The sequence below is a fragment of the Psammomys obesus genome, unplaced genomic scaffold (genome assembly GCF_907164565.1).
Source record: "Psammomys obesus unplaced genomic scaffold, mPsaObe1.curated_primary_1811, whole genome shotgun sequence".
Lineage (NCBI taxonomy): Eukaryota > Metazoa > Chordata > Mammalia > Rodentia > Muridae > Psammomys > Psammomys obesus.
This window is the reverse complement of record NW_026596131.1, coordinates 11,609,140-11,624,757: the sequence shown is the minus strand read 5'-3', so window position 1 is coordinate 11,624,757 and position 15,618 is coordinate 11,609,140. Positions and strand designations below refer to the sequence as shown.

General features: G+C 55.1%; 2 protein-coding genes across 4 annotated transcripts in view; both read left to right on the top strand.

The window, feature by feature from the left end:
• The window catches only part of Rnf157 (ring finger protein 157), a 67,658-nt gene extending 58,236 nt beyond the window's left edge, over window positions 1–9,422 (top strand). Inside the window, exons 18-20 of one of the 3 annotated variants that reach the window (XM_055592156.1) lie at window positions 1,259–1,369; window positions 5,476–5,516; window positions 7,019–7,083. In XM_055592156.1, coding sequence (XP_055448131.1) covers window positions 1,259–1,369; window positions 5,476–5,516 — 152 coding nt within the window. In that variant the 3' untranslated portion in view covers window positions 7,019–7,083. The other 2 variants (XM_055592157.1, XM_055592155.1) reach the window with 2 other exon arrangements.
• A 968-nt stretch (window positions 9,423–10,390) lies between these two features.
• Window positions 10,391–15,166, top strand: Foxj1 (forkhead box J1). The gene is made up of 3 exons (XM_055592340.1): window positions 10,391–10,570; window positions 11,064–11,729; window positions 13,353–15,166. Exons 2-3 carry the CDS (start codon window positions 11,232–11,234, stop codon window positions 14,118–14,120), a joined length of 1,266 nt encoding a protein of 421 aa, XP_055448315.1. The 5' UTR covers window positions 10,391–10,570; window positions 11,064–11,231; the 3' UTR covers window positions 14,121–15,166.
• Window positions 15,167–15,618: the final 452 nt, after the last annotated feature.

The window sequence follows — 15,618 nt, the reverse complement described above, 5'->3', positions numbered from 1 at the left end:
GCTTGTCTGGGTTGCTTTAATGGAGAACATTTAAGAGGATGCAAGCAGCTTACATGTTGAGGGTGTGGGTGAGGAAGCACGGCACCCTGCAGGCCTTGCCTAGGCAGCACTGTAGGCTGTGGCTTAGTCTTCAGTCAAGAGGTTGTTTCCAGTGAGGCTGGAAGAGAAAGCATGCCCTCATGGAGGAGGAGGAGTTGTTAGGGAAGTTGCCTCGCCTATCCCAGAAGCCAGGCTCCCTTCCCTCTCTTTTCCTGGGCATATGATATGTGTGTCATGGCCTGGATGTAGTTTGCTCCAGCAGATGTCATCCTAATTGCTCCTGCTTTAGCGCTGGCCATTGCTTCAGGGGTGTCAGGGGTGCACGGAGACTTGGCAGCTCCCACTGGCAAGAGGCTCAAAGATAAGAGCCTCAAGGCTGGCCTCTCCCACTCCTGTACATCTGCCCAGGGCTTGAAGCTTTCCTGCTCTGAAAACATTTCAGAGCCCAAAGCCCTGCAGCTGAGTGGCTTCCTTAAAGAACATTTTCTCCTAAGATGCACATGGTGGCCAGGCTGTTGGCACTCAGCTCTTCGCCTGTATGGAGGGTTTCCTCCTCTCCTTTCACTGAGAAAGAAAGGGGAGCTTTAAAAGACAATCACTTCGGCAGCTTTCCCTTGCCCCTCTCACATGTCTGCAGTTTTCTGGACAGTTACTGAAACATACTCAAAGTAACAACTTCAGTCTCCTGAGAGAGGAAAACATAATTTTGTGAACAGTCATTCTGATGGAATGTACAAAATTATGGACCCCGAGGCCGTGAGTCGTTTGTGCGTGTGACTGTAGGACCTTTAGTCATGAGCACGCCGCACTCGTGCCTGGGAGTCTCGGGCCCGAACAGGGCACTGTGTCTCGGCTTTCTCCAGCTTCTGCCAGCCCCCATGTTATCCGGCTGGCCTGGTTGCAGCTGCCCTCCGTAGGGGCTAGTCTGACCTTCGTCTGGCAGCCCTCTGCAGGGATCAGACTTAGTAGGAAACAACTAGAAAGGGGCCAACTAAGGAAACAAACCAGCAAAATGCGAGAACCCGGACATGCCCACACAACTCGGTTCTTTTGTCCATTCTTTCTTTACTTTACTCACTTAATCGTCTTCTTTTTTTTTTTTTTTTGACACATGATTTTATTTTTTTCTTTTTGTCTCCATCCTTAAGACTTTTGTTTTGAGTACAGCAAAGTAGAGAAAACATAGCCAGCCCGTCTAACTGCATTAACTCCGTTACAGGCCAGAGGACATGCGCATTTCTAGGCATGGAGTGTGACAATAACAATGACTTTGACATCGCAAGCGTGAAAGCACTGGACAATAAGCTGTGCTCTGAGGTCTGCTTACCCGGTGAGTGGCAGTCTGCTGAACATGAACTGATGGGAGGCATCCCTCCGCTCCTCCCCTGCTCCCCACGGTATACCTACCTCCTGTGCTGCATTTCTGCCTAGGAAGGCCAGGGTATGCTTAGCTGCTGAGAGGAAGCCAAGAGGCCCTAGGAAGCCTTGGGCTTTACACAAAGAGCAGCTCCTGCTCTGACAGTATCCCACAGGAAAAAAGGCAACATCTCTCCCCCCAACCCCGGCCTTGCTATCTGGTCAGACGCTTCCAGTACAGTTTACAGCACCATGTCGGGTGGACTGGCCTGTGGTCATCCTCAGGAAGTGTGAGCAGTCGACACCTCCCATGGAGGCCTTGGCAATGAAGCTTGAGCTTTTAGAACTGGAATCGTAGCTCTTCAAGGGACATATGTTTGAGGATCGCAAAAAAAATCTAAAAGCATCTTTAAGCCAATGAATGGCTTTCTAATCCAATGAGCTTTAGGTCACCAGTGATCACACATGCAAGACTTGGGTCCCAAAGGAGAAGCCAGAAGGCAGGGATGACTTGATTCTCTAAGGCCCCAACTTGTAATCATGTCCCAGTTGCTTTTCATGATTTCAAACTGAATCTGCAAAGCAGCCATGTTAATCATACATTCAAGTCCAGGCACGTTAGCACATGCCTATGGTCTCACACTTGTGAAACAGAGGCACCTGGATCACTGTAAGCTGTTAGCCAGGAGCTACATAGCAAGACCTAGTCCCTGCCCCAAAATGATAAAAGCTGGGAGTGGTGGCACACGCCTTTAATCCCAGCACCTTGAGGCAGAGGCAGGTAGATCTCTGAGTTTGATGCCATCCTAATCTACAGAGCGAGTTCCGTGACAGCCAGGGCTACACAGAGAAACTGTCTTGAAAACCCAAAAAAATAAAGAAGTCACAATTGAGCACTGGCCTCAGAGTGCCTCTTCAGCAGCATCAAGAACTACTTCCTAAGAGCCTTGCCTGGGCCAGATGTTCCCTCCTGGCCTCAGCACAGATTCCCTTCACACTGCCCTTTGTAATTCTCCTGGTACTCCCCAAGAAGACCTGCTTCAGCTTCAGAGCAGCCACTCCTGGGTCCAGTGCTTTACTCGCTCAGCGAAGTAGCTGAAGGTGTTAAGCAACAGGACCTTCTGTGCTTGCCACTGTCCTTCAGCCTGTGCCAGACATGGTCCCAGCAGGCCCTGGCCCCATGCAAGCCTGTGGCAAGGGAAGCCAGTTGCTCAGGAGAAAGTTTCTCCAGTCTTTCCGAGGGCGCTTCATTCATTCTCCATGTAGTCTGTCCTGGAGATACTGCCCAGGCCCTACCCTTCAGCACGAACTGAGAGACAGCATCAGATCACTCATTTCTCCCACGTAGGCCGCAGGCACACTCCCTTCCCACCCAAGCATGGTGAAGGGCGTTGATCTGTAAGGCCACCTCCTGTCCAGCTAAGCCTGGACGGGAGCTGCTGGAGACCAGGCACGCTCACCCTGCCTTCCCCTTCCTGGCCTTGCTTCCATCTGTCCATTTATGTTCCATGTCTTTATGCCAAGTGTAAGTCTGTCTGTCTGGTTTGCTCATTTTTTTAAACTTATTTATGTTCTCTGACTTGTGTGAAAGTTCATGTTCACTCTGTGCCAGCTCTGTCCTGCCTCTGCTCAGCCTGACACCAGGCTACTGGTGTGTGCACTTGAAGGCTCTCGCTTAGGGCGCTAGACAAGCTTCCAGTTCCTGATTGGCAAGGGCCTATGTTAATACACCAAATTTCAAAGGAAAAAGTTCTGTGGGAATATATGCATCTCTGTTCAACAGAACCTGGCATGCTTCTTTGGCAAGGACTATGGGATAGGCATTTTCGGTTTGTCCTAGGGTGAGGGTGGTGCCCATGCCTCCATCTGCCTGTGTTTGCCAGCCATCCTCTCCTCAAGGGCTTCTACGCCAAGCCCTGCTTTTTGGCAGATCAAGCTGCTGCCACTGTTGGAGCCCACGGTGCCATAGAGACCAAGCTTGTTCTTTCTGCTTCTTCCTCTCCAAGCCTCCCTCCCAACAACCTGCTTGTCGATGCATCTTCCCTTATGAGGAGGGGGCCAGCATGGGGACAGCAGAGTCGAAAAGGGAACAGGTAGTCATGGCCTCCTTATAGCAATCTAGAGCCAGCACTTTTGAGAGTAAATGGGCTTCCCAGTTTGGCCAAACATGGAATCAGTCACCTGTGGCAGTGTCAGGAGGGAGACTCCGTATAAATAGCACTTAAGTATACAGATTCTTAAGTGTGTCTGGAGCAAAAGTCCAAGGGCTCTGCAGGGCAGAGGTGAGTCACCTCTGCTGCATCTGTTAGAATCACACTGGTGGCAAAGATGCCGGCTGCTCTGAGGTACCCGTGTAGGCCCTCTGTACCAACCTTACACTCAACAGTGTAACTCACTCTACCCCACCCTGCAAGCCACAGGCTGGCTTGCGCCTCACTATTCCCAAATGTTCTTCTTTCCCATAATGCTCACTTACTGCAGCTCCTGCCCCTTCTTCAAGCTGTTTGCCTCTTCAAATAGCTGCCACCCCCTTCGTGGAGGATACATGAAGAGCACAGTCAGGGGAAGGCAAAAAAGGCCATAGGGTGCTTCCCTGGATCATGTGTGCCATACTCTGCCAAAAAATCCATTTTACCACCATCACGCTTGTGAGGGCCCTAGAGGGCCTGTGCGTGAATAACTCCTCTCTAAGAAGCTTCCAGAGCAGAGGTGGGTGTGGTGGCCCATGCCTTTAATCCCAGCACACCGGAGGCAGAGGCAGGTGAATCTTTGTGAGTTCAAGGCCAGCCTGGTCTACAAAGCTAGTCCAGGACAGCGAGGACTATTACACACAGAAACCTTGTCTCGAAAAAAATAAAATAAAATAAAATAAAAAGCCTTTCAGAAGTTTCCAGAGCTCCAAGGCCTAAGACAGGGCAGAGTCCTGGTTCCGTATGCCAAAGATGGTTGCCCACAGGGTTAACCTAACTTGACAGGAGGAGATAAGACCTAGAACCACACAACTATGTGAGGTCAGTGTAGCTTCCAGGAATTTTGCATGGCCGGCGGGAGAGTGATGGGGCATTCTCAGAAGGCACTGGTGGTGTATATGATGGAGAAAGGAAAAGATGACAGGCTTTTCATGGAAATATAAACAATGTTTACATGACTGAGTAACACAGGAGTAGACCTGCTCAGTACAATCTTATATATATATTTACACACACAAACCTGAAGTGCCATCTACTCCTCTCTTCAAGCCTCATGCAAGGTTAAGATGTGGTTGAACACACCTTTGGCCCCAGCACTCAGGAGGCAGAGCCAGGCAAATTTTCTATGAGTTTGAGGCCAGCCTGGTCTACATATCAAGTTCCAGGCCAGTGGGGCTACAAAGTGAGATCCTTTAAAAAAAAAAAAAAAAAAAAAGCTTTGTGCTGTTTGCAGCGGCAGGCTCTGGAGAAGAAATCCAAATTACAGGGTATGCATATTTTAACTATTACAGTCCTTAAATTTAATCAATACATTAGTAAAAACAGCAGAGAGATATACCAAGTGTCCCTAAATTGGCCGCTGGAGATCTCTTCCTCCTTTTATTTCTGATACCCCAAAGGGCACCATTGTCCTCCCCCTGGAGGGAGTTCAAGTCTACAAGCTCCATGTTCTCGCCAGAAGGACTGGATTCAGCCAACTGGATGGCACGCTCACTAGGGACCTTTCCTTGAATCAGGCCTTCTGAGTAGACCGCAGAGAGGCAAGCCACATCAGGGCTGCTGTGAACCTTGTGGGTCCCTCCAGGACAAAGGATGCCTCCTTCTCACACCATGTCCCTTCACTGCGCATGGGCCATCTGCACCCTAGACTGTTCTCCCAGGAATGATCTGCAGCCCTGACTGGGGCTCCTGGGGTGGCAGATATTGCATAAGGACTTCTGTGAACTTGGCCAAGGCAGCCTCAGGCCCAGTGTCCTGGGTACTGGCACCAGTGACCATGGGGTAGTGATGTGGCTGCTGCTGTTGTGTGTGTGTGTGTGTGTGTGTGTGTGTGTGTGTGTGTGTCTTCTCTCTTGTTTACCATCTGCTTTTGGTCTCTCCTACCGAACAGCTGCAGCTCCGGAGTCCTGCCCTATAGACATTGAGGAATAGGTATGACATCTACCAAATTATATAACTGAACAAACCACTCATGCTATCTGGGGTTCCTAACTGAACATCCTTTTGTCTGCGACTCTTCCCACCGCTCAGAGTGCCACCTGCAGAGGGAAGCAGCACCTTTGACTCCTGCTCTGAGACATAGAGCCCGTGGGCAGCTTAGGTGTGGAAGACCCCGTTCCCTTCCTTTCCCAGGCTCCACCGTGGCCTGTTAACCTGCTACAGCCTCGGGACAGATTCCTACACCAGACTGCTTATAGGAAATAAGCAAATGATACCTGCTGCGCCCTCACATGTACGCCACAGAGGGCACTGTTTATGTTGTGGCTCAGTGAACCTGAGGCTGACTTTGGCCACTTGTAGGTTGGTCTCAGGACCACACTATAGTTAGCTGGCCTCAGCTTCTAGAACAGCCCACCCCCACCCCACTCCTCGGGCCACACACCTTTCTGAGTGCCAGGGTGCAGAGGTGTGTACAACTGTGGTTCCTGCAGTAGCTGGCCTAGCAGAGTCAACAGGAGGAAGTACGTTCCCTAAACATCCCAAGCCTTGGAAAGAGGAGTAAGACCCTGCCTGTCATTGCATAAAACACACTAGCTCTCCTGGAAAGAATGAAACAGAGCCGACTTGCCAGCTAGAGGACAGCCAAAGGGTCACAGCGAATACATGATGGTCCCCCCAAACCAAGCTGGCAGGGCACTGGTCACAGAACACATTCTGATCAGGTGTGCTACTGGGCACGCGTACATGTGGCGTGATGCAGGACTTATAGCAAGTCTGTGAGTGCCACACCCACCTCATTGGACATTTGAGAAAGCCAAAGCACTGAGTAAGGCGACCTGCCCAAAGGTCAGACCGTTGGTACCTATCAATTAGGGATGAGCCTAGGCAGGTGCCATGCACATGTGGATGGCAACATAAGGGTTTGGTAGGTTGCATCAGAGCATGAAGCAGAGAGGTGTCGGGGAGGATTTTCCACTCTGGGCACAGAGGCAGCCAGGGGCTAGGACAGAGTCTGGAGTCACAGGGTGGTGAGGTGAGGAAGAGATGAGAAATCGGGATACAGGGGAAGGGCTCAGAGCATCTCCCTCCCCTGGCCCCTGCTCTGCTGCCAGCCCCTTCCCACCCTCTGGCTCCCACAGCAAACACAGAGGCTGTAGGTCAGAAGTGTGCTCTTTGCCCAGCTCTGCCTTCTAACACACCCAAAGTCCAGAACCAAGTACTTAACATGCAGAGTGGATGCTAGGTAAGTTCATGACCAAAGAACATCTGCAGTGTCCCTGTCTGCCCTGGCCACAGGCAAGGACTACCTAGTTAGGGAGGAGCAGCTGTGGTCTTGTCAGCCCCTGCTTCTCCCCACTCTTCCTCTCCTCAGTTCCAGGTCACACACATCCTGCTAGATTCTGTGCTGACTGCTGAGCAGCCCTGCTGGAGACACCGTATCTACTTGGCCTAAGGTATGGCTCCCATAACCTTAATTTTTTTTTCTTCTCCAGCCACCTGGCAGCATGATGACAACATCGTCAGCTGTCGCAGTCCCCAGTGCCGGCGCTTATCATCTAGCAGCCTGGAGGACCCTGAGGAGGACAGGCCTTGTGTATGGGATCCCCTGGCTGTCTGAGGGGATCCTGCACCTGTACCTGCGTTCCCCTCCTATCCTTGCATTCCATCTGTCCTTGCTGGACCATAGGCCTTCTGGGCATCTTCAACAAGACATATGGACTCCATGCTCACACGAAGGGAGGATGGCGTGCAACCCTCTGCCAACCTCATCTCCTGTAACCATGATTCTTACCCTCTCAGAAGAACCTGAAGCCGTCCCTCCCTGTGGGCTGACGCTGCTCAGTGAACTGCAGCCTGCCAGCCAAACCCAGTGGGCCGATGGGGCTGAGGGTCAGGGCTGGCTGTTTCTGTAGCTTTTCTCCTCTGAGGGGAGACCAAGAAGACTGAAGAATTTGGCAGTTTTGTTACAGACACCCATCGACAGATTTTGGTCTCTGTCACCTCATAAGCAATTAGAAACCTAATGAGGTGGTCAGGAATGGGCTCCCTGAGGGAGGCAACCCTCACTCTGGCCTCTGAGAACACCAGGAGTTCCTTACTCAAGCCTAAGGGAGACAGTGGCAGCCAAAGGGTGGGTTGGAAGCCAGGTTTGCTAACAGAGCCAGTCTCCTGCACCTCCTGTGTCCCATTAGGATGATCACTGTTGCAAGGCCTGTCCTCCTCAGGTGCAGTCAGGAAGGCCTGCTGGGCCATCCTGCAGTGCTAAGGCTGACTCTCACCATATCTAATCGATTACAGCCATTGAGGGGGAGTGTCAAACCCACTACCCTTTCTCTTCCCCCTTCTAACGACTGAAGAACCAGGCTAGGAGCTGTGGACCAGTGGTTCTCAGATCGGAGGCTCTGGGGCCGCTGCAGTCACCTGGGACCAGAGCATTGGAAGACCTCCCTATCCGAGTGTATCCCTCCCCTGCCTTTCCCATCTGATATGAGAGGTGTGGCCTGCCCACGGGCCACCAGTGCTTAGAGGTGCCCTTCAGTCAGCACTCAGACAAAGCTGTGGCAGCAGGCCGACAGGAAATTGTTGGGTGTCACACCTTTCAGCGCAGCAGATTTCACATGGCTCTTACGTAGATGCCTGTTTTGGAAAAGGTAGTTGTTTAGTGGAATGTGAGATGGTTTGGGATCAAGATCAGAAAGTTATTTATGATGAGATGTGAAGAGCTTTAAATTTACAAGTGTGGTCCCAGAAAAGCTTTCCAAAAAACACCAGTGCCCAGAATCCTTGGGAAGGGAGTTTGGAAGATTGAGAGTCTGGCCTCCAACTTGCTTTGTAGCTGGGGATGACCTTAAACTTGTGATTTTCCTGCCTGTACTGCCCAAGCATTAGGATTACAGGCTTGCACCACTATGTAGCTCTCTTTGGTACCTTTTGCGTAGCTGCTGCCTGAGGTGAGGTAGGCTGGGTTAGAGATCCCATATGCGCCCTTTTTGAACATCTGTGGACTCTGCCATTTCAAGCCCTACTTGAGGCCCTTTTCTTCCTGCAGTATAAGCTGGGCAATAACCACGATTCCTCAAAGAATGAAGCAGAAGCAACAGGGAAGTTCCCTTAGCCTGGACTGAGGGCACACAGCCCCGCCTCCTCCCCTGGCAGGCAGTAGGTAAGAGTGTTCACAGTGTGGTGTGACCTGGGAGGAGGGGGGAAGTAGCTGAGATGAAGGAGATTCAGGTAAACAGTAGCCACAGAGGCCAGAAACCCTCGAGAAAAGCCATTATAATCAGCCCTTCCCTCTTCCTCACAGCAAGCGCTCAGTTAGCCTAAGCCCCACAATGCAGACGCCTAGGTTAGAGCAGCCTCGGTGAGAACACTGTTTGCTCTGCCTCGCTCAGCTCTACTCCCCCACTCTGTCCCTCTTGTTCTTGGCAGGCTACATAGCCCATTGGCAGGGCTGGACTCCCTAAGTTGCCCCCTCAACCCAGCCCCGTCATTTGGAAACCGTCCCTTTGTCAGGATTTGTTGGAGAGTAGGGCGGGGCACCTTCTCCTGCTGCCTTTGGCCCCTCACCACACTACATCTGCATCTTGGTTTCCTCAAAGAGCCTTTTTGCTTCACCTGATCTCATCCCACCAGAGTTGCTGCCCCCTGTGGCATCTCCTGGCCACAGACCCAGACACTAAGCCATCTCACTGGAGAGCTAGTTCTGTCCACCTGCTGTTGGCATGCTGGTTGCTCATGTTTTAGGGACTGCACACCCGGTGTGGACCCTCCACACTCCCTGGAGTACGCTTGTGGGCGCACTACAGCGGGAACATGAAGATGCAATGTTTATGGATTGACTGCTGCATGATTCTTAAAAGTGAATAAAGCTGTTTACAGGGGCAGGGGATCCGTCAACTACAAAGTGAATTCATTTGTGAACGTTTCGGTCAGAGTGGCTTCGTTAGGATTTTCACTGGAGGAGCTAGGTCTGGAGGAGTGGGTGCGGCAGGAATTTCTACAGGTCTGGGTACAAGGCCTCTTCTCCCCCAGCTCCATGCCCAGCTGAGCCCTACCTACCTGCTTCTGCAGCTGCCTTAAACCGGAGAACTTCCAATCCTGCAGCTCCTTAATAATTAAAGAACCCCAAGGCTGATGACGGGGGGGGGGGGGGGACACAGAGTCCCTGCACTTATTAGTTCTTGTCACTTAACCGGTAACTGACTAAATTAGCAGAATAACCTATGAGAAGATCTGGCAGGCCCGTGGCTTTGTTTTCACCCACTGGCTGTGCCTCCTAAACGAAGGAGAAGCGCTTCTGCAGGTGCCCCTGAAATGCCAGCTTCCAGGAACTTGAGCAGGGTGAGTGGGGGAGCTGCTTACCGGGAGACGCTGCATTACCCTACCCGCCTCGGAGTGTCTGCGAGCAGGGTGGCCGTTTCTGCGGATATAAGCGACAGGTGGCATCAGAGAGTCAGACTTGCCTGCGGGCACCAGAGAAGACACTCAGGGACCAGGGAAAGGCCCCCAGAAACCAGACTTAGGCCACTGGCAGCCCAGTGAGGGGAAAGACTCCAAGGGCATGCAGACTCCGGGGCTCGGTCCCTGCAGCGGTCAAACCCGACGCGTGGGGGAGGGGTTCCCGGGGCCGCGAGCGCCCGCCGCGCGACCCAGCGCGGGGCCCTCGGGCGGGAATGCACAGAGCCGGATCTCGGTGGCGGGTAGGGGGCTGGGTGGCGCGGGAGAGGGCGGCAGAACGAGGGAGTTCCAGAGAGTTGCCGCCAGAGGAGCAGCAAGGGCCCGCGGTCTCCTTGGAGACGTGCTGGCCAATGAAAGCAGCGGAAGCTGTTTATGGGGGCGGAGCGTCGCCATGGCAGCAGAAGAAGCCTTCCGAGCGTCTACTTAATGCCGGTCCCCGGGCCGTCGGCGCTCACAGAAGCGCCGTCGGGCGAAGGGGGGGCGGCGAGGGGCGCCAGCAGAACCCTCGAGCTGGGGACGGAGAGCGGCGGGAGGTGGGAGGAACTTCTTCCAGAACCTTCCTCAGGCGCGGCTGCGCTCTGAGCCAGGTAAGGGACTGGGAGGGCTGTGGGCCACGGGGTTGGGAGGGCGTCGGGACCTGCCAGCTGTCCATTCCATCGGTCGCCCACAGGAGTAGTGGGCCAGGGACTGAAATCTGAGGAGTTTCGCTTCCTGCCCTCCATAACTCGGTCCTGCGACCTTTCTTTCCCGGGACTCTTCATTCTAATACCTCTTTCCCAGGGTCAGATGACCTCCTTTGCCCCAGCCGTGTCGCACTGCCCTCCTGGACTATTGGGGTGTGATCCTCGTTTCCCACTCTTTGGGGAAAAGAGTTAGATTGGGCCTCCCTACCCACTTCCCTCTTTGTGGCCAATGAACCCTCGAAGGACAGATGGAGAGAGGTGGAGAGGCCGAGTCAGACCAGGGTTCTGTGTTTTCCTGACCTCACCATAGGCTGTGGGGATGAATGTGAGGGGTTCCCCCGTAAGGCGCACCCTTTCCCCTCGGGAAAGAGTGCTCAGCTCCGTGGTGTTCCCGCAGGCCCCACATTCGTGTTCGGAGGAGGCGACCCCGCAGGTCGCGGAATGGAAGTGAGGGTTCTGGAGGCTGTGTAACTGGAGCCTCAGGTACCAGCAGGCCGGAGACCGCGGCTGGCCACCCGGCTCAGCCTGTGGATGTTGACCGCCCCATCGGAGGTTCCCCGCAGACATGGCGGAGAGCTGGCTGCGCCTCTGCGGAGCAGGGCCTGGGGACGAGGCCGGGCCAGAGGGCAGCGTGGAGGAGCCGGACGCCCTGGATGACAGCCTCACCAGCCTGCAATGGCTGCAGGAATTCTCCATTCTCAATGCCAAGGCCCCCACTCTGCCCCCGGGGGGCACCGACCCCCACGGCTACCACCAAGTGCCGGGCTCGGTGGCGCCCGGGTCACCCCTGGCGGCAGACCCTGCCTGCTTTGGGCAGCCTCACACACCAGGCAAGCCCACCTCCTCCTGCACATCTCGAAGCGCGCCCCCCGGGCTGCAGGCCCCGCCTCCTGACGACGTGGACTATGCCACCAACCCACACGTAAAGCCGCCCTACTCGTACGCCACCCTCATCTGCATGGCCATGCAGGCCAGCAAGGCCACCAAGATCACTCTGTCGGCCATCTACAAGTGGATCACGGACAACTTCTGCTACTTCCGCCATGCGGATCCCACCTGGCAGGTAGGGGAGGAGAGGGTGGCGGCCACTCCCTCCTTCTGGCTTTGGCCCAGACTCACTCACATACCAGATCTGCAAAAGCCAAGGAGGCACCTGGCTGTGAGGTCAGGCCTCTCATGGGAGGGACCCAACCAAGTTCTGGAAACACTCCCTCCTTTTGGAGAAGGGGCCTCGTGGGTACAGGTGTTGAAGCTCTAGGAGAAGAGCGAAGTAGGGAGCATTCATCCTGCAGGCCCAAAGTAGCCTCCTGTGAGGATTTAACACTAAGGCATATTCTTGTCCCGAGTCCCAGAATTCCTAGACAATGTTCTGCCCAAAGATAGTTTGTCAGAACTGGACTCTGAAATGGAAGCCAGGTGGCCTCCCTGCCGGGTTCTACCCCTTGCCTTTTGTGTTTGGTCCAAAGAGTAGGAGAGAGAAGAGCCCTATGGGTGCCGAGATCAGTCGCCCAGGTAGAGGGGTTAGGAGGTCATCCTCATGCCGCTGGCCCAGCCTCCTACCTCAATTCCTCCCCAGCCCTCCCCGCCCCCAGCTTCTAAGCCAGCCTCCCTAGGGGGCAATTACCTGAGCCAGGTGCTTTCCACAGGGTTACTGCTGCAATGGCTCCGGATTCTGAGCCTCCCGAACCTGGCTGGCGCAGGCAGCCAGTGGGCCCAGCCTGCCCTGTAAACATCCCAGCCTTGCCTGCCAAAAGGCCCCTCACTCTCCATCCACCTGCCTTGCTAGCCTAGCCTGGCCCCCTGGACACCCGTGTGGTGTGAACGAAGTGAGCAGCCAAGTGTCGACCAGGCAAGATAGACAGTGCTTTGAACATCTTCCAATATCAGGCAGGCTCCAGGTGGTGGAGACAGAGGCCTAAGGTTGCCCACCCTTCTCTGAGGCACCCAAGTAGGCAGGGGATGGGATCACTGTCCTGGGCCATTCCAAAAGGCCCTAACCCTGGGTCAGAAGATCCCCATCCTCTCCCTACTCAACTCAGGTCTCAGGAATGAGCCTTCTGCACTTGGCTGGGTAATAATCAACTGAGTTCGGGTGAGAAGAGAAGGCTGTGGGGGGTGAAGACCTAGGCCAGCAGCTGGCTCAACAAACTAGGAGTCACCAAATCTCCCACCACACACACACACACACACACACACACACACACACACACACACAATCCTTGGTCACCCAGCCCCCTCCCTTAACCCACCCACTTCACAAACAGAGGGAAACAGCCAGGCAGAGGGAGATGGCAGTCCAGGCCGTGGGGGAGCTGTGGGCCTTGGCCAGGACCTGCGAGCAGCAGGGTGAGGGAGGGAGGGAGGATGACAGAGGGTGGCACTGAGAGCCACCCTGTGGCTCAGAGCTCGGATGACTGAGCAGGCAGATATCCCGGCAACAGAGAACAAAAGCCCCCCCCCTACCCCACCCCCCAATGCACTCCAGGCTCCTCATGCCCTGTGGCTGGTGTCCCAGAGTCCCAGAGCTACAGCTGCCTGGTCAGGGCATCGGGTTGATCCACCCCTCCCCCGCTAGAGGAAAGATGCAGGGAGCATGCAGGAGCACCGGGTGCCATTCCACGGCCATTCTGCTGAACGCCCCCTCCCCCCTTTGCGTTTTGTTCTCTTGTTCTCTCACTGTATGCAGAATTCCATTCGCCACAACCTGTCCCTGAACAAGTGCTTCATCAAGGTGCCTCGAGAGAAGGACGAGCCTGGCAAGGGCGGCTTCTGGCGCATTGACCCTCAGTATGCGGAGCGCCTGCTCAGCGGGGCCTTCAAGAAGCGGAGGCTGCCCCCAGTCCACATCCACCCTGCCTTTGCCCGGCAGGCCTCCCAGGAACCCAGCGCTGCCTCCTGGGGTGGGCCTCTGACCGTGAACACCGAGGCCCAGCAGCTGCTGCAGGAGTTTGAGGAGGCCACAGGGGAGGGGGGCTGGGGCACAGGAGAGGGCAGGCTGGGGCATAAGCGAAAGCAGCCGCTGCCCAAGAGGGTGGCCAAGGTCCTGCGGCCTCCTAGTACGCTGCTGCTGACCCAGGAGGAGCAGGGTGAGCTGGAACCCCTCAAAGGCAACTTTGACTGGGAGGCCATCTTCGAGGCTGGCACTCTGGGTGAGGAGCTGAGCTCTCTGGAGGGCCTAGAGCTAAGCCCTCCGCTGAGCCCCACCTCACATGGAGATGTGGACCTTACCGTCCACGGCCGCCACATCGACTGCCCTGCTACCTGGGGACCTCCAGCGGAACAGGCTGCGGACAGCCTAGACTTTGACGAGACCTTCCTGGCCACATCCTTCCTCCAGCATCCCTGGGATGAGAGTGGCAGTGGCTGCCTGCCCCCAGAGCCCCTCTTTGAAGCAGGGGACGCCACCCTGGCCGCTGACCTGCAGGACTGGGCCAGTGTGGGTGCCTTCTTGTAAAAGGTCAGGCCCCACCCCATCTCCGGACAGTGCCCAAGTCAGGGCCCAGAACTGCCTCCCAAGACAGGCCAGCGGGCATCTCAGCACCCTGGCAGGGACTGGGCCAGGTCTCTGAAGGCTGGCTCCATCAGGCCACACTGCTGCCAGCTGGGGATGTCCTCATATCCAAGCCCAGAAGACTGGGAACTGAGGGCCCAGGAACCAAACAGCTGCCTCCCCCTCACCAGCAACCCCCCCACACACACAGTGTTTCATCGGCCCATGTTCCCCCAAGCCCAAGAATTGTCAAAATCACACACACACACCCCTGCCTGGCTCCCTGCCCCCTGCACTGTGAGAGCTGAAGCCTGGAGGGGTCCTGCCAGGCCAGGGAGGAACTGAACAGGGCCCTCATGGACGCTCCTCACCTCTCCCACTCCTGCTGCTTCCCCGGGTCTCTACCCAGAGAAAGTTCCCAGGTACAACAAGGGCTAATTGGATGACAACAACTTCACTCCCTAGAGGCCCCTCCCGGCAGAGCTTTCCCCCATGGGGGACCCCTGCCACCACCTCCCGGCAGCCTTGGCTAGGGAGAGTAGTGGCAGGAGACTGGGGAAAGGAGAGAGAGAAGGGGAAACAGAGAGAGGAGGCAGAAATAAGGTGAAGGCAGCAAGGTGGAGCAAGATGGTCTCTGAGCCCTCTGGGACCTTCTCCTGGCCTATCACCTGCAGAAAGGAGGCTGACTTGAGGCTGAGAGCAACAGGCAGGTGGGGTTCAGGGTGGTTGGGGCCGGGGCAGCCAAGCTGCTAGGTAGAGGGAGGGAGAAACTAATATAGGGAGTTTAGTTAGAGCTAAGACTTAACTGGGAGGGATGGCCAGCTCGCTGGAAACACTCAGACCAGGAAGGAGGAGCACCATGCCCCTGTCTGCACTGGGGGGACCAGGTCTTACTGCACCCTGACCACTGGGGCTGGGACCCTTATCCACCCTCCACATGGGGCAATTTAACCTTTTTCATGTAAAGTTCTTTACAACATTTTTTTTTTTTTTTTTCAAAATAAAAAAGTCTGGACACAGTCATCTCTCCATCTTTCTTCGGGACAGGCAAGAGCCAAGAGTGGTGGATTCGGGAGGAAAGGGCCGATACATTGCTTTTCAGTGTCAAGAGGGAAATGGCCAGGAAAATGGGACAGAGAGGGTCTCTAGAAGGTCCCTAGGGAAGGAAGGGCCAAAGGATGGCTCTCTCAGGGGCCTGCATCCCACACTTCACCGCCTCTATCTGCACAATGGGAGAGTTGGGCCTGCAGGCCCAGAGGACTCACACCAAGGACTAAAAAAAGCCAGTGTGCCCTGGCTCGAGCCATCCCCCGCCATGAGGACCTGCCCAGGCTTGCCTGTCCAAGAGTCCCGGGACTCCTTCCAGCACTCCCCTCCTCAGTCCTTTCCTGGAGGGGCAGGGTGTGAGGTCAGAGGAGCCCCACACCCCACATCCTGCTCTGACTGTGTTTACCAGGCCCAG

Coding starts and splice junctions, on each gene's coding strand:
- Foxj1 (XM_055592340.1), top strand. CDS start 11,232: ATGGCGGAGAGCTGGCTGCGCCTCTGCGGAGCAGGGCCTGGGGACGAG. Junction 11,730..13,352: donor ATGCGGATCCCACCTGGCAG/GTAGGGGAGGAG, acceptor CACTGTATGCAG/AATTCCATTCGCCACAACCT.